We start from the raw sequence: 18,825 nt of genomic DNA on the forward strand, positions 1-18,825 counted from the left end.
AAAACATTAAAAACAGCTAAAGACCATAATGCATGAAGATGCCTAGTTAGGCCTTCGTATTATCAGGAGGAGGAGGAGGAGGAGGAGGAGGAGAAGGAGGTGGTGGTGGTGGTGGTGGTGGTGGTGGTGATAGAGGAGGACAATGACAATGAATTTGCTACTGCTGCTGCTGCTACTGGTGATGAATGTCGGTCTGACAAAGTAAAAAGCCTATTACCATGGTGCCATCTACATTCTAACTTTCCCTTAAGTGCACAGACCTCTGATGAGCTTTCAATCAATGTTTGAGATGGGACTGCATCATCTAATTGGAGTCTGATGCCCTATCTACTTGGTAATCTTATTTTAACCTGGATGTGAAACTTTCAACTTGTCTTCAGTACGCAAGGAATTGCTTCATGTCCTTTCCATTGTCATCCCCATGTTGTCAATTCTTGCTATGTAAGTGAAACATCCTACCTCAAGGATAAGGTGGGTACATGTGAATAGTCACTTCTCCACCTCTACATTGTGCAATATTTCAACACTTGAACAGGCACTAAGTTAACACCATTTATTTTTGGAAATCAGACTACAATATTTGAAAATCAATTAAAAATGATTCTGGCACACACAGAAGATGGAAAATTAAAATAGCACTTACAAAGTGTGGCTCTTGTTAAAACACGGAGGAGGATAGTAATTTCAACATCACTCAGACCAGTCTCTTTTTCTGATAGTTCTTCAAGTTTCTTGTCAAATTCTGTTGCTACGTACTTGTATCCTGCACCTGCAAAACAATATTTATTGCGTTAATAGTTATATAAAGTATACTGATGTCGATAAAGGAAAGAAACAATTTAGGTCCTCTGAGAATATTTCAATGGTCAAAGAAAATGTAGCAGGAAGGAATATGATAATGTTATATTTTAGCAACTAATTATCGAGACACTTAGAGACACCTTTGGAGGGTAAGGACAGGAAATAAAAAGCAACCATGGCCAATACAAGGTAACCATCTCAGCATTTGATCTAAACAATTCAGGGAAAGATTGATTAACACTAGATCTGGGAGGCCAAATGGGGATATAAGTCTCACTCTTGCACAGTATGGGTCCAAAACCTTAACCACTGCCTCCCCCCCCCCCCTTTTCCCCTTTCGCACAAAACCAACTATGATAACATTAATAAAACACTTCCCCTGATGTTAAAATATGGCAACCAGTGCCAACACACAAAGGCAATTACTATCTATAAGTTGAATAGAAAAGAAAAAAGTGAATGCCAACACAAGATAGAAGAAAAATCACTTCTTAAAGAATGAAACAAAAACTCTAGCAGAGAAAATGAAAACACAGACTGACTTTCAGAACTGGTGGTTTTCTTCTCATGAGTAAATGAGATAAGAAACATTAACAGTTAACAGAATTCACACACAATTTGAATGTGGACAAATGTGAACTTATGACTACACATGACAAACATGTTGAATAAAAATATGTGTGATTCTTAATGGTCTTGTATTCATTAAGATAATATGCTAGGTCAGTTTTACAAGTAGTACAGGGAGATAGGAGGGGAATGCACAAAGGAATAAAGTTTAAGATAAATCATCCCACTAACAGCGAGGTTATCAGAGATAGAGGGCTGCAAGAACTGGCATTTCATTCTTGTAATCAGACAATATAATTATTTTAGCAAAGCTAATGCGCACTGGGGAGTCTTCTTAACGAAGTTGGCAAACAGGCCTTTGAAGACAAGATACAAACATTTAGCTACAACATACGCTGCTTCATTTCCCTGAATTCAAATTTGTCCTGGTGCTTTGCATGATAAAATCCCTAATTTGTATGTGGATAAGGGAGTTTTGAATGTTCTAGCCATCATTCTCTGGTGGGTACATATTATGAATGGTTTTACGAGCTCTCTGTAGCAGAATAGACAAGAAAGTTCACAAAAGAACAACATTTTATTTGCTCTCACATAGGAGTAATATGCAGCCTCGCAAAAAAAGAGGTAATCAATTTGGAAAGAAAGCTTTACATATATATTAACAGGGAAAAGAATACAGTAGCAGAGAGACTTTTTGCAGTCTCTCTTGTATCCATGCAAATTTTTAAAAAAATTTTTTTGGTCTCCACATAAACAGGAAAAAAAATATCAGTCCCAGGGTATTGTGAAGCAGTCAGAAATGCATGCAAACTCTAATTTTTTATTTCTGCACCTATCACTTGCTGCACTCACAAATCTTTGTGAAGGTTGCTTAAGTGATAACTGTTACCAGCAAAAAAAGTTTCACTATTCAAAGTTGTGTGAAGTGCGATTTTTATGGAGTTTGTGACAGCATGTAACAGAACAGTGCTCCCTCGGGGTGGGGTGGGGGGAGAGGGAGGGAGGGAGGGAGGGAGGGAGAGAGAGAGAGAGAGAGAGAGAAATAAACCACACACACACACCCACAAGGGATTTTTCTTACGCTACTGCCACTGGTATAGTGGCCACATTTGTGGAATTCCCAAAATGATTTCTATGGAAAACTACAATTTTAAATGCCACATACTGTAAGCTGCTTATATTTTTCAAATAAATGAATCACTATAACACATTAATGGTATTGCAACATTAAAGAATGCTATTGTTCAACCACTGATTATTATTTAGGCAAACTTTCATAAAGAATGCTATTGTTCAACCACTGATTATTATTTAGGCAAACTTTCATGTGCCATCCACTACACTGTATGCAGCTGTTCAAATCCACAGTGGCTCTAGGAAATGGTCACAGCAATGTGGATGAAGCGGGCAAAGATAATACCTGCTTCGATGCTCTGAGTCCGTTTCACTTAGTACTTCGGTGATAGTTTATCACTCCTCCTTTCACGTTCAGTGACACTTAAACTGTGTGTTGTGAGCTCTAAGCCTTTTATGCATATTTTGACGAGACCTGCAGATGTATCCCCTGAACAATTGAAGGCAGTGGAATCTGCCATGCTCTTCCCAATCTACCACAACTCTAGGTCTCTAACAGTACACTTAACCACATGACATGGTGAAGTATTAGCCTTTTCTGTATGTTTGGGAATATTTTGTAGATCCATCAACCTTTAACAAATGGGTCCCAGTCATTTTGTCAGAAATCCATCTGTCAGTATGTTAACTGGAGTGTATTTCAGATTCCATTAGTGGTTAACATTTGGATCTTGTACAGCTCGCCCCTTCTTGACCCAGTATGAGACAAGATGACTGGCAGTAATATCCACAGGGTGTACACCTAAAATAACAAGCAGTGACTACTACAGTGGCACCAAACACTCGGCAAGCATTATAAGCACACCTCATTGCGCCATCTGCAAGATATTTCTATGTGGTATGTAGCACTGCTGTAATGTCAACATATTGGCTGTGAAGCTGGTAATGGCAAAAGCATCACACTGCTGTAGGGCCTGACCGCCAGCAGTGGGAGTCTATAGGTGGTAGTTCCTGTTGTTACAAAGTTATGCAATGACTTAAGATGCTTTTGAGACTGAATTGATGATGTGCAGTTGAAGTTTGATTTTTCATGTAGATGTACCCCTAGATATCTGCACACAACCTGTCTAGAAAACGAACTGCCTCCTAACCTTATAGGTCGGTTTCTGCTTGTGAAATGTTTACCTTGTCAGAAATCATCTTAGAACAAAAAACCAGTCCAAGTTGCCAATATTTTATATTTTGTTCAATGAGTAGTTTTGGGCTGAGACCCATTTTCAAATCAACATAACAAAGCCAACAATGGCATTTCCAAAGATGTCAACAAAATGTGTAATGTATATTCACAGTGCACACAGACATCCGTATGCACTTTGAATTTATATTACACATTTTGTTGACGTGTTCAGAAATGCCATTTATGACTTTGTTGTGTTGACTTGAAAATGAGTCTCAGCCCAAAATTAGAAATCGAATGAAACATGAAATATTTGTAGCTTCTATGGTCTCCCCCTGCCCTGGTTGGTTCCAGGTTTTCCATCTACCGTCCGCTCCCGCTAGCGATGCCCTTAGGCATTCCCCCTTTGGTCCACTGTGCCTGTCTGTTGCTGGCATTCTATTTTTGATCCAGTGTGAGTCAGTCGTGTTCCCACTGTGGTCCACTTCCACTGAAAATGTTCTCAGGCATTCCCTCTTCAGTCTGGTGCACCTGTCTGCACACTGGCATTCTGTTTTCAGTCTGGTGCACCTGTCTGCACACTGGCATTCTGTTTTCAGTCCAGTGCAGTTCCAAGTGTTCTCTCTGCTGTCCGTTCCCACTATAAATGTTCTTAGGCACTTCCTCTTCATTTTGGCGTGCCAGACCTGGAGCTGATGTTACGTCTTCAGTCCAGTGCACTCGTCTGTGTGCTGGTATTCCGTTTTTTGGTTCAGTGCTGTTCTAAGTGATCTCTTTGAGGTCTGCTCCTGCTAAATGCATCCTGCAATGTTCCATTTTGGTCCACTGCACCTGGCGCTCTGTCTGGGGTTCGTTCCCAATGTCCACACCCTCAGTTCATTTTGTGGATTTCTGCTGCTTCCCCTGCTACATTTTCAGCAACTCCAGTGCATTATCACAGGCTCTACTGAACTAGTACCTAGCACCAGAATTTTAGATGTTTCTGGTCATCTTTATCTCTCTAAACTCTCTTATAACACTGTCCCAATATCTGGGGACCTGTGCAAGGACCCTTGTTTCTTCACAGTTCATGGGATGATTAAGTTCCAGACAGTGCTCAGAAATGGCTGATTTAGTTGCCTGTCTTAGTCAGGTGTGCCTCTGACATTCTTTTCACTTGATGTCCAGTGTCCCAGTTGTCTGGCCAGTGCACGATATGCCACATTGGCAAAGTATATTATAGATTCCTGATTTTCGTAGTCATGGGTCATCTTTCACATTTTCCAGTAGTCCTCTTATTTTGGTAGGTGGCCAGAAAACACTTTCGATGTTATGCTTCCTGGAAATCTTGCTGACTTTGGCAGAAATACATCCGACATAGGACAAGTACCCCAAGGTCTCTGAATCCTCCTGCTATTTTCTTTGATAGAGTGGAAGACTAGCTGGTTGAAGTGCCTTCTGAATCTGTTTGACTGTGTTTCCGTTCTTGCAGAACACTGATCGTACATGATCTATTCCTATTACCAAACTTCCTAAGTCTGACAAGGTGTGTATCATGTGGACCAATGTCCTTAAAACTCCATTCTTCTGCACTGGATTGTGAAAGCTGCTGGGTTGTATGTATAAATCAGTATGAGTAGGTTTGTGATACACACTGTAGCCGAACAACCTATCTTCTCTCCTTTTGACAGTTACAGACAAAAATGGCCATCCTTTTCCAGTTTCATAGTGAAATTAATATTTGGGTAGCATGAGTTAAGATGTACCAGAAACTCATTGAGGCTATCCCTACCATGACGCCAGATCACAGAGGCACCATCTGTATACGTGAAGAAGCATATGGATTTGTATCTAGCCATCTCTAATGTCTCCACTTCAAATCTCCCCATGAACATAATCCAGCAACCACTGGAGACAGACGGCTGCCCATTTCTATACCTTCTGTCTGCTTATAATATTGGCCCCCATATGGAAAATACACTGAGGGCAGTATGTTCCTGAACATGTCCAAAAGAACATTGCCAAATTTCTCTGCAATCAGTTCCAATGAGTTTTTCAGTGATACCAAAGTTATCAAGGATACCACCTCAAAACTGACCACTACATCAGGTTTTGTGACATGCAGTTGTTTGAGATATTGTAAGAAGTCCTCCGATAAGTGGATATGGTAAATACAATTCCCCACATATGGGAACAGCAGTTTCTTCCAGTATTTGGCTGTTGTGTACATTGATGTGCCAGTGTTACTGACAATTGAGTGTACTGGTACGCACATGCTGTGAACTTTCGGCAGGCCCATAGTCTGAGTGGAAACGGTGCATTCAGTCGTAGTTGTTCAACGATCTCGTCTGGCATACCGGTTTCCTTCACAAGAGTCCTGGTCATCTAATGCACTTTGTCTGTAAGGTAACACAATCCAAAAGCCTGAAAAGCTTTTATGCAGGGCCCTCCAGATTTTGACACACTTTTTCATTGTAACCAGTCTGTTGCAGAACAACTACTCTCTGTTAGCGACGCAACGACATTGCTGTCTACCTGGGTCCTTTAAAGTGCGAGCTTCTCATCACTTGATGTTGTTTGATTTTGGAGGGTGTCTTGCTGAGCACCCTGCAGGTCACTCATCAAATTCCTTCTGTCACATTTGGTGGAACTGTGTTGCCTACTTGCTTCACTGCACTGCTGAGACCTGAAATGGGCACATTACTGGAAGTTGTTGCGAAGTTGAAAACCCTGCTGAGTACCTTCAAAGCAGTGTCATCAAACTGCCTGCTTGTCAATTACAGTCTGAGAACCCTTCATCAGCTGTGCTTTCCTACTCTGAAACTTCACAGACTGGCATGCTTAGGCGTTCTTCTTGTTGCACTTTGCTAGAGACCAAGAGGCACTATTTACCGTGTCCCAATCTTCAGCTGCTAAGGAGACTGCCATGTACAGGCGAAGGTATAAAAGCTTCTCGACTACCACATGTAGCCTATTGCGCATATCTGAATCCTCTCTCTCACAATGGCCATGCTCGCCCAATGTTTTATCTCACTCACCACTCTGGAGTCACTGTGATGTTTAACCATGGTTAAAACTGGTACTATGTTTCCATCTTGACAGCTCAGCAGGAAACAGAGAGAAGATGACAATTTATTATCTCTGCACCTTTGATGCATTTGACGTAAGACAGTACCTGAACTCTCCTCCAAAACTGTCCTACTAACAGGTTGCCTGCACATGCCACCATGGCTTAGTTAATTCATCCCCATTATAATCTTAAGGAGGGTTTCAATGGATAATCAAGCCACAGGTCAACTCTTGGTAATGCATTTGACAGCCTTATATTTTCTTGTATTGAATTTTACTACCCTCCCACAAAATAATCTCGGAGACTAACGTATAGTCCACCAGGAATCTGGAGGTCTCAAGTGTGTAACCACTGCAGGTCACCACAGGTTGTCAAAGAAGCTCAAAATGTCTATCACTAATGCAACCGCATAATTCCAGAATAAATTACAAACCAAGAGAGGTGTTTGACTGATAGTCATCAATGAAATATCCGTTCCTAAAAATAAACTGGCATCAAGATTAAAACTGTGTGCCCGACCGAGACTCGAACTCTTCTTAGGTTTAAATTTTACCAATGCCCTCCACCCACCCAATCTTCTGTTATGTGAATGGGGAAGTGTTTAATTTGAAATGTAATCATATTCCAGATTTGTTCTTAGTCTACAATGTTGTGCAGCATTTTATCATCAAGGTGGACCTTGACTAGTAGAAATTCTGCTGCTTGATTCCAGCCGAGAGTCATGCTTCTGTCATCTCATGTAAGCATTGACAAAACCATGCATTTTGATCCTTCCAAGCTGAAACTGATAGGTTTGTCTCAAAGATCTACCAAAAGCTGTGAACGAATGTAGTTCCCAGTTTTCCTGCAGTGGCCTGAACAATTCTGTGTTAAAGACAGTTTTCTGTTCATAGTCTCTCTGTAACAGAATATTGGATTCCTGGAGATACACTACTGTCTGATACAAGCATATTACAATTCTTGTCCTTCTACTCAGATATGTTAATCTCTGTCTCTTTGTTGGCAGAGACTATTATGAACACACAGTAGGAATGACTTCCTGTTCTGTCCTCTGCAGTAGTTCGATTAAGGCAAGCACATGGTGGTTTGCGGTCCCTTCTACTCGCTCATGTGGTAAGGCAGCTATTGATTCCCCTTAATCTGGCCCAGTGTTTCTATAAAAAGAGCATTATGCTTACTGGAAGTTAAACAGTCCAGCATCATTCAGCTGCAGACTTTTGGAAACATTCCAATGTTACTATAACTCAGACTTGAGTAAGCCAAGATCAGTAACTACATAACTACCCACAATTATCACAAAGTACCTAACATGAGAAAATGTTGCAAACCCAAACACACAATGACTGATACACAAGATTAGTTAAAAACATAGACCAATGAAGTCATTAATGTGGCAGATATAAAGATTCACAAAACAAGCTATGGACATCACAACAACAATAGGAAAACATCAAGAAAATAAAAAATGGAAATTAACAAGACGAGGGGATATGAATGGGGATATTCTTGTCATTAATGCAATGAAACATATTATGAGCTTGACAACACCAGATTAAAGTGGCAAAATGGGGGTTTCATCGGGGACTTATATGTAACTACAGAGTGCACAATGTGTATTTAAAAAAGATCATAACACATTTTATGCCTTTGTCGGCTCATAACAAACTTAGGCCTCAGTCTGTGCTACCGTTCAGTCTATCAGTGCTAGGGTTGAGGCACCACTTATGGCTATCTTTAGGACAATTCAGGATAGGTTATATGTTTACAATAGGATAAAAGTTTGCTAATTAGTTCAATACATCATATCTATTGTTTCAAAGTCTGTACATTACAACTATGTAGAAACAAATGTTCTAATTTTTATAATAGAAGCAAAAAAAAAAAATATTAAACATGAAATGACATATTTCCCCAGGTTTGGCCATGTTAACTCTAGCTATAGCTAGTCATTGCCCTATTTTGGTCACTGTACTATATAATAAAACTGAGTCTTTAAATAATTATACAATCAATTCACTAAAAAGTAATTTGCTCTTTATACAAGCTTATAAGAAAACAAACATGCATAAAGTAAAGAAAAGTTACAGCAATTCAGTGGAATAGAGAAACAATTAACAAAAACTATTATAATGATCGATGTAGGAACTATCTATGACAATTCCTCTTTAGGACCCAAGAAAGAGAGATTTCACCCATATTAAAAACTGTTTGGTCATTTCACATATCGTTATCATTCCGAATTTCTGATACTTCCTGGCACCAATTTCTTATTTTTCTCCTCTGTAGCAGACCTCTAGCCCAACTAACATCCAGCATCTTTTTGCGACAAAATATTATCACTCTTAAAGAAATAATATCGCTTTCTTTCCATGTTGATAATTTGCAATGCCGCCTTAAGACTTCACTAATCTGTCTTTTCAATAAGTTTATTATGCAGAGATATGCAGAGGCTTTCCTTAGTCACTGGAAATCCCATGATGGAACAGTCCACAACCAAGTCCATCAACATTCTTTTTGTTCCCCTGAGATAGAACTTGGGCCACAGTGCCCAGTAGATTCTTTTGGAGATAGGTCAGAAAATGTATTTCTTAATGTTCTAGGACCATTGTACAACTTGCTTGCAGTAGCAAACGTCATTCTCTCAAAAATAGAATCCAGTACATTTTTAACTTTGCTCAGAGAATATCGAAATCACTTATTCTCTGTTTGTCTCAAAGCCTTGAGTTACAAAACATCATATTTTCATATTTTGTATTGTATATTTTACAATGTTACAATGATAGATAAATTAAGGTGTGATGCTCAGGCAAGAATAAATATTTTAAATAAACTGACTTAAACAGAATGCAGACCAAATGTATATTAGAGAGGTTTTATATAAGTTTTTAAAAGTGGCCAAAACAGACACATTTATGTCTCTACTTCTAGCCCCAAGCATGGCCATAACAGGGAATGGAAGCTAAATATGGATCTGTTAATGGCCACAAAAGTTTAATGATACATTTTTAGTGTGATACTACTTTAAACTTCTAATAAATAAAACAACAATACTTACTTTACCTCCTAACAGATTAAGTTTCTTCCAATATTCTATTTAAATAGGTAGAATATGAAAACCAGTTATCTTCATCTACATCTGTACTGTGCAAATCACTGTCAAGTGCATGGCAGATAGTACCAGTTATCGGAGTTCCTTCCCGTTCCATTAATTCACGTATGGAGCACAGGAAGAATGTATGTTTTAATGTAGAATGAAGGCTTTCACGACTGGATGACATAGCTGTTCATATACTTTTCGGGATGTGAGGTCGTGGTCCAAGAACTTTTCTGCTCCTTACGTTTCGTCCAGGCTGCACTGGACTTCCTCAGAGGCGCTGCTCTGCTGAGGAAGCCCAGTGCAGCCTGGACGAAACATAAGGAGCAGAAAAGTTCTTGGACCACGACCTCACATCCCGAAAAGTATATCAACAGCTATGTTTTAATGACTCTGTGTGTGCTGTAATTATTCTAATCTTGTCCTCATGGTGCCTATACGAGCAGTACATAGGGGTTGTAGTATATTCCTAGTCATCATTTAATGCCATTTCTTGAAACTCTTAGTAGATTTTCTCAGAATAGTTTACCTCTATCTTCAAGAGCCTGCCAGTTCAGATTCTTCAGCATCTCTGTGACACTCTCCCATGGGCCAAACAAGCCCGTGACCATTTGTGCTACCCTTCTCTGTATACATTCAATATCTCACACTTGAGCAACACTCTAGAACTGGCCACACAGGTGACTTGTGAGAAATCTCCTTCATAGACTGTTTGCGCTTCCCCAGTAACAATAAAACAAAGCCTACCACCTGCTTCATCCACAACTGAGCCTATGTGACCATTCAATTTCATATCCCTACAAAATTTCACACCCAGGTGTTCGTTTGAGTTGGGTGATTTCAACTGTGACTCGCTGATATTACAGCCATAGGATACTAGGTTTTTTTCATTTTGTGAAGTGCACTATTTTAAATTTCTGAATGTTTAAAGCAAGTTGCCAATCTTTGAAATCTGATCAAGACTTGACTGAATATTTAGGCAGCTTCTTTCAGACAGTGCTTCAATATGGATAGCTGCACAGTCTGCAAAAAGTGTGAGGTTATGATTAATATTGTCTGCAAGGTCACTAATATACAACATGAACAGTAAGGGTCCCAACACATTTCCCAGGAACACATTCGAGGATACTATTACATCTGGCAATGACTCTCCATCCAAGATTAGAAGCTGCGTCCTTTCTGGCAAAAGTCCTCAATCAAATCACAAATTTCATTTGATGCCCCATGTGAACATACTTTTGACAATAAGCATAGGTGTGGTAATGAAACAAATGCTTTCCGGAATTCAAGAAATACAGCATCTACCTGACTGCCTTGATATAAAGCTTTACGTATGTCATGTGACGAAAGTGTGAGTTGGGTCACATGTTCGATATACCTAATTATATTTGAGTTCAGAATATATTCTAAGATTCCAAAACAAATCTAAGTCAAAGGTACTACATGGCAGTTTTGTGGATCACTTCTACTGCTCTTCTTGTAGATGGGAGTGACCTGTCCTTTCCCCCAACTACTGGGCACAATTTTTTGTTCAAAGGATCTACAATAGATTATAGTTAGACCCTGGATATTTGTTCAGTTTTAACTATTTCAGTTGTTTCTCAACACTACTGACACTAAAAGTTATTTCACTCATCATTTCAATGGAACAAAGATTGAATTGGGGCACTTCTGATGGATTTTCCTTTGTAAAGGAACATTTGAAAACAGTGTTAAGCATTTCATCTTTTGCTTTACTACCCTCAGCTTCAACTCTTGTTTCATTCACTGGGGAATGGACACTAACCCTGGTGTCACTAACAGCCTTCACATACAACCAGAATTTCTTTGGGTTTTGTGAAAGACCACTTGACAATATTCTATTATGAAGGCTTCAAGACTGCTTAAAGAAAAACTCTACAAAACTCAGCTTTTCAACTCAGATCCTTTCACAAAACTACAACTCGAAACAAGAACAAACAAAGAAATGTTTCTATATTTAATTGAACAGCACATTTCAAGTTGTTTTCAATAAGCTAGAAATTTCTGTCAAAACAATATCCACACCTTTCTGTCCCACATGCAAACAGAAAACTGACAGGATATACATCAGTCTCAAAATGTAGATGACAAATTTGAGACTTTTCTAAATACTTTTAGTTATTATTTCAACTACCCCTCCCACTTAAAAACAAAAAATATTTCCAATAACAGTAAACCCTCCAAGTGGATAACCCCAGGTATTATCACCTCAGCAAAAAGAAAGAGAGAACTCTTCAAAGTCATATTGATATAACCTGCACCAAATTGAGTAAAGTATGTTTCATGATTAGACAAATAAGGAAGATTGTTAATACCAGCACCCTCATATTGTTAATACCAGCACCCTCACAATCCTCTATATTACGCTACGGGAATTATCTTTTGGGACCACAGTGCAGAAGCAGTGAGGCTCTTTAAATTCCAAAAAAAGTAGTTAGAATAATATTATTCAAACAGCAGAAAGAATCTTGTAAAACACTGTTCCAGAATCTGAACATATTACCCCTCCCATTTCTGCACATACTGGACCTATTATGTTTCACCAAGAAAAATATTAGCAACTTGGATATAAACTCAAACTGGCACCAACATGATACAAGGTCAAAGAACTATCTACGAGTAATTCCCCATTCGACAAAACTATACAGTAAAAGTGTCAAATATATGGGAATAAAACTCTACAATCATCTCCCAATAGCAGTGAAGAACATTACACACAAGTGAATGATTTTAAAGTAAAACTACTGTCATTCCTAATTAAACATTGCCTCTACAGCATACAGGAATTCCTCGATAACAACCTGCTATAAGGAACTTCTGTAAGAAACTGCTCAACAAAAACATCAGATAATGGATCACAAACTATTGACCTTACGTAACGTAACTAAATGTAAGTTTTATTGGTATAAATGCTAAATTCTGCCACAGAATAAATATAAGACCTAAGTACATTACACATGTGATATAAGTATGTAATCATGTTATGGATTCATAGACATGTACCTCTTCTTATAAATGCCTAATATGTATCAAATGACCTGTCCTATATCATAATGTGCATTTCTGTACAATGTATGATTCAGAGGATCAAACAAATAAATAAATAAAAAGATTGGCAGGTATTCAAAGGAAGGTTAAAAGTTCATAAATTACATCATAGTGGCCATAAGTGGGGCCTTGACCCAACTTCAGGAAATTAAACTACACTGGGTATCCCACCCAAGACTCATCAGGTGCAATTTCTCTGATGTTTCAGTACATATTTGCATTTCTGCCCCCCCCCCCCCCCCTCCTCCTCCTCAAACCAATGTGTAGCTGGAGTCAGCCCAAACAAAAAATACAGCTCATGAAGCCTCTCATGCAACAACCAGTGCTGATGAAAAGAGTCGATTTATTTCCACATTGCAAATAATATTATTTTAAAGCAGAATTTTACATGCTCATTCAGTACAGCAGCCCCAAATAAGTCTAGTAAGAAAATCATTTTATCACTATGTATTAACAGTAACAGTAAAGCACAGAGAACAACCAGTACTCCAGCAGCATCTCCACTAGACCTACATATGTCTAGTAAACAATTTGACATAAGCCACTGCCCATGAGAAACATACAATGTATCATAATTGCAACAGAGGTCTAAAACACAAATTTTTTATGTATTTTATTATCCATCTTTAGGCATCAAAAAATCCAATTGGTGTCGTCATTTGTGTACACATACAGTTTACATAACTAACAGAAATAGTGTACACGACAAAACAACCTGACACCATTTATGCAACAAATGACTATCTCAACCCTCAGAAGTTGAATCACAGAGCTAGTTTCCTCACTATACCTGTATGAAATAATCTCCCACATAAAAATTAATGTTGCTGCTTAGCTGAACAGGAACATAGCCTAAATAAATATAAAGCAAGCTCTATGAAAGTTTCTTATGTACACAGAAAATAGCTTCCTTTAACTGACCAGATCTCTATATAAAGGCTAGCTGGATTTTACACAAGACCTTCATACAGCATAAAAACTATAGAAAAGACTTCACTATGCTGAAATAATTTGAAATGTAATTTATGCACATTTTGTCTGATTACTATTAATAAATAGGCCTACTTCACAATAAGAGTCTGCAAAAGTTCAGGTCACAAATAAAAGTCACTCTTCATACAGTGTTTCTATCTAAGGATATTTCTTCTGGTTCTCACTTTTTCCCATCCGTAAGATCTGATATTGTGAAACAATTCAGAACAGATAGAAAACCTCTCATAAGAGTCAATTTGATTATGTAACAACATATAGGCCTAGTTTGAGAAAAGAAGGGTCTTGTATTTGGTGCTGTGATCTAATGCACCTGTTTAAAAAAAATTGCTTTTGTTGACACAAAAGCTGCTTCTAGTGTTAATGTAATGCAGCTTAGGTGTAAAATGGTGTTCATACACTTTTGGTCACGTCTGTACAATTTAATATCTTGGTACTGAGTATTAGTTCTCATTTAATTATGTACACTTGATAGAAAAATGCTACTACAGTGTAAATGAATACCTGTCTCAGAGTGTGGATTGAAACCTGTACTTACCTTTTAAAAAAATTCAAACTAATTTGATTGTTTTCAACTTCTTAATTATGGTACTTAGGAAAAATCTGTTAAATATCTGTAATACGTTTTGTCTATAAGGTGTAGTTCATGATCTATAATTGTTTATCATGAGAACGTACTTTTGTTTTTGGGTAAGAAGTTCTTGTACACTACTTATGTACTGTGTATGTAATTTGTTTGCTGTTTGTATATGTTTGTCAATTTATTATGTGTATGTGTTGTTATGTGTTACGTGTAATCAAATGACAAATCCTATATCACATGTGTGATCCATTGGATGCTAAATAAATAAACAAATACACATTGCTTTTCCATGTTGGTAATTTATGTGGGTTGGTGGGGTTCCGTATGAAAATACTTTATAACAAATGAAACTTTAGCTGTTATTTATACGATGTAAGCCTTGCTACCCTCGGAACTTTCGCTATACTTAGTACACATTCTACTTTTGTAATACCCAAATAAAAATCATTAACTTCAACACAAAATAAAGCTTCTTTCGATGGCTTTGTTTGAAGCAGAGTATTATTAGCATATACTTTGAACGGGTTAAATATTCCACATAAGCCCTGATGAGTGCCATTCTTTTTAACATGAATCGGCGACAAAATCGAGCACGGGGGTACCAAAACGAATGGTTGTAAAAGTTTGGAATTAGTGTAAACGTTCAATAAACATGACGACAATCGAGGCGGCAAAGAACATTAACTTCAATTTAATCCAAATTTAATATGAATTACCATCGTCGATCTCCAAACGTCGATGAAAATTGACTTATAATACGTGACACTGGTTGTTCTTAAACGCAAGATACGTAAGTGATTCGCTACAAGTCCCATTTTCACAGACGTTGTTAAAGAATGTAGGTATAGCAACAAACTGGCACACCGTACGCAAATAATTTGAGGAACTCTTTTCTATCTCAAATGGCCCCGGTTAAATTTCTGCAGGCACCCATGAACACAGCAGATCCAATGTCACTATCAGACAGGCGTTCCCATTCGGCTGTGCGACTTGATAGACAAAAGGCAAAAACACAACGCAACTGCTGAGTTTAGTGCTCCAACGTAAAAAATCACTACAAGCAGTAACAGAGTTTACCTGAAAGTCTTGAAAAGTATTTTACTGCAGAGCACACATTTTCCATGTTCATACAGGATAACCGAACATTTGTTTACAAATCTTAAATGAACGCGGGTAACCAGTGTTTGAAATCACTGCAGCGCTGCCAACCTTAAGTAGGTTAACTTTGTTTTGGGGGCGTATTTCTGGTAGTTTGCTTTTGTTGTAGTCTTACTTCAACAGTGGTACACCTCCAGTTTCGTTCATTTCGAGATACTGAAGCAGAAACGTAATTGAATGACGTCAGTTCTGTATTAATGATAACTGAAGTATTACAGCCGTCACATTTTGCAATGAATTACCGTTTCTCTCAATATGCTTAGTTCATTTAATTTCAGGGGCCGTAGGTCCAAAAGTTGTGCAAAGGAGGTGTACAGTCAATCAAATTAAATCAATTTAACATTGGAGATAAACCTGATTATTCTTTTAAATAATTAAATTTGTGGAGTACACGTTACTGGTAGATTAGATTATTTAGAAGACGTTATGGTATCAATCTGTACAACACTTAATTAAAGCCCATCAATCATTACTGTTATTTATCTCCTGGACGTTTTCTACTGTTTGTAGGCCATAGAAATAACTATTATTGACAGCAGAATTGAAAGCGAGCAAATCAAACATATGCTATCATTCTTCTTCGTTTGCACTTCTTGTTTGCGGATACAGCCATAGAATAGGATATCGAAGAGGAACAATCGTACCATATGGTTGCGACCTTCCTCTAAAACGTTTTGGGGTAAAGTTTAGCACGGATTTAATATCCGCATTCAGTGTTTCTCTGCACAGCATTTTGTACGCCGTCTGTCTCTTGCGTCTCATGCTGTTGATTCTGAGGCATTCACATTCACTATTGCCTACATTTGTCTTCCTTATTTTGCAACTCATTCAGTGCTAAGAAATCAGAATGCTTCATTTCCGTACATAAGAATTTCTAATTTTTGTCACTGTTCCTTATTACCTGAAAAATTTCTTGCGGCGTGAAAGTAAATTCTTTCGTATTAACAGTCTTTTCTATTAGACAAAGATCTCTGTCATTAGGCGGTATGAGTGACCCGACAGTAAGAACTTTTTAATCAAAGCTGTCTACCATGACAACTATAAACAATTGGGTAAGTCATTCCGTTGGAAAGGGGGGCAGGGTGTAACGTTGCTATTGGTTAACGCGTAGGACGTTATCGCAAATGCCGTTCTACCGGCGAGAGTGTACTAGCCTATTGCCAACGAACAACAAAAAATGACAGGCGGAAAAAATTCTTCGAGACGCAAGTTTTTGTACACTGGTAGGACGGAGTGTCATGAACAACATACGAAAAATCCTTACCGATTGTGATGTGAGCATTGTCCTGGGGGGGGGGGGGGGCGTTAATAGGTCACTTTTTAGGTTTTTCTTGAATAATACGAAACCCGCGGATTCTGGAGGAAACGTGTGCCAGCACAAAATTAAATTACATTCATTTTGCTACAAAAATGGTCCTATTAAAATTTTTCTATAGGCTAATGGTTCAAGCATTGCAAGAGATCAAAAAATCACAAATTATTAAAAATATTGTTTTTATGGTATAAAATTAATATTTATCTTAAAATGAAGTATGTAAAAAACAAATATTAAATGTATGTACAAAGTACAGTACAGCCATATTAAGAGGTAAGTTAAGGTCCGATGATGTAACAGGGGGGAAGAGAAATGCTTGGGGTAGAGGCGCAAGGGAAGGTAGGTCGCCGGACTGTGTGCATCTACTTTCAACCTTCATGTGTCTGCAAACCGACAATCGGGCAGGTGATTTCCCACTCTATATACGTCACAAGTAGAGCGAACTAACGGATCCAACGGAACGGTTCACCAAAATAAACGGGAGGAGCAAGGAACGAATTCTAAGGAAAGGTCTTTCATAGTTCACTTCGGCGGCGGCTTTCTACTTATAGTTCCCGGGAACGGGAAACGGTCGGTCTCGATTCCCCAACGGCACGTCGCCCGGTCTCGTTCCAGCCTCGGTCGCGTTCCCGTCTCTGTTTCGGTCTCCCTCGACCGAACTCTTCCTCCTTCGCGTGGGCATTCGTCGCATTTTCACTGCCGACTGCTCCTTGTTAGTTCAGAACTGAGTTCGTTTCGTTCGCTGCGCACGCCCATCCTAAATATATTTTAAACCTTTCTTGAACTCTGGACTTCTGGTTCTTTTCGTATTATATTCAGCGTCCACGACCGGTAATTAAAATGTATTTTGTAAATTACATAAAATTACGTGGTATGTAATACGTACATTTTTTCAGGTAACAAAAGGGCACATCAGCTTACTTCATTATTTCGATAAACAGCAGAAGACATACTTATAAAATAGGCAAGTTTTTTTTGTTATTACACATACAAAAGACGTCGGCACGGCACACAGAAGTGGCCATTTTCCGTCTTTTTTTGATCCAAGGTAAAACAGCATGTTCATTGTTGTGGAAGGCAGACCGACTTACAATCGAATGGAGCCTGCGCTCCATAACCGAGTGTCTGGTGTCACAGTTTGTAAAGAGCATATGATAACTTCTACGATATAATTTCAGTGGTTAGGGTGGCGCACGAAAAATCGGCCCGAGTACTAGACTGCACATTGCCGCCCACCAATCGTCATCTATTGTTTCGAAGTTGTTTTGCATTAGGTTGTTTGTTATTTCTTTACTGGCTAATTATTACATGTTTATCTACTCTGCTCCCAGCGGTCAACAAATCGTGCGTAATTGGCGAGCAATCTGTACTCGGGACCGGTTTTTTGTGAGCCGCCTTATATTACTTAACTGCGATCAGCCACATAACGCTACAATTGGCTAAACGAGAGGTTTTTCAGGATCACGAAAATTAGTTCTACATGTGTGTGAGATTTCTGTAATGAATAAAAACTCCAGGGGGGAGGCAAGTGCCCCCTCGCTCTTGGCGCCTTCCATCTTCAGTCATCTATGCTACCAATTTTCAATTTTTCATAAGAACCATATACCATGCACAAATGAACGGTGAACGAGTGAAAATGAACGGCTCCCAAAAAAGAGCGATCACCAATGAACAAGAATCAACTTCAAGCTGTTTCACCGACTTATAACGAGCCTCCACAGCGCGCCTTACTGCAGACGCAGGGCGCATACATTACTGGGGCAAAGAGCAGAGAGTATACAGAAAGGAAAGTAGTGGGTGGCTCCTTTGATTTGTATGAAGCCAAGCGTTGCGCTCGTCGTCATACTGAAACCTAGTAAAAGCGAAACGATAGCTGCTTGCTGCTACGGCTCGAAATGGACTTTCTAACGAAGCAGAACTAATGTAACCGACTAATACGGAAGGA

General features: G+C 38.7%; 1 protein-coding gene across 3 annotated transcripts in view; it reads right to left on the reverse strand.

The window, feature by feature from the left end:
* The window catches only part of LOC124612406 (centromere protein I-like), a 367,802-nt gene extending 352,196 nt beyond the window's left edge, over positions 1-15,606 (reverse strand). For all 3 annotated transcript variants that reach the window (XM_047140617.1, XM_047140609.1, XM_047140600.1), the window contains exons 1-2: positions 15,485-15,606; positions 644-769 (exon numbers count right to left, since the gene is read on the reverse strand). In XM_047140617.1, the coding sequence (XP_046996573.1) occupies positions 644-769; positions 15,485-15,536 (178 nt within the window). In that variant the 5' untranslated portion in view covers positions 15,537-15,606. The remainder of the gene's footprint in view (positions 1-643; positions 770-15,484) is intronic.
* Between the last annotated feature and the right edge of the window lie 3,219 nt (positions 15,607-18,825).

This window comes from Schistocerca americana, chromosome 1 (assembly GCF_021461395.2).
Source record: "Schistocerca americana isolate TAMUIC-IGC-003095 chromosome 1, iqSchAmer2.1, whole genome shotgun sequence".
NCBI classification, from domain to species: Eukaryota; Metazoa; Arthropoda; class Insecta; order Orthoptera; family Acrididae; genus Schistocerca; species Schistocerca americana.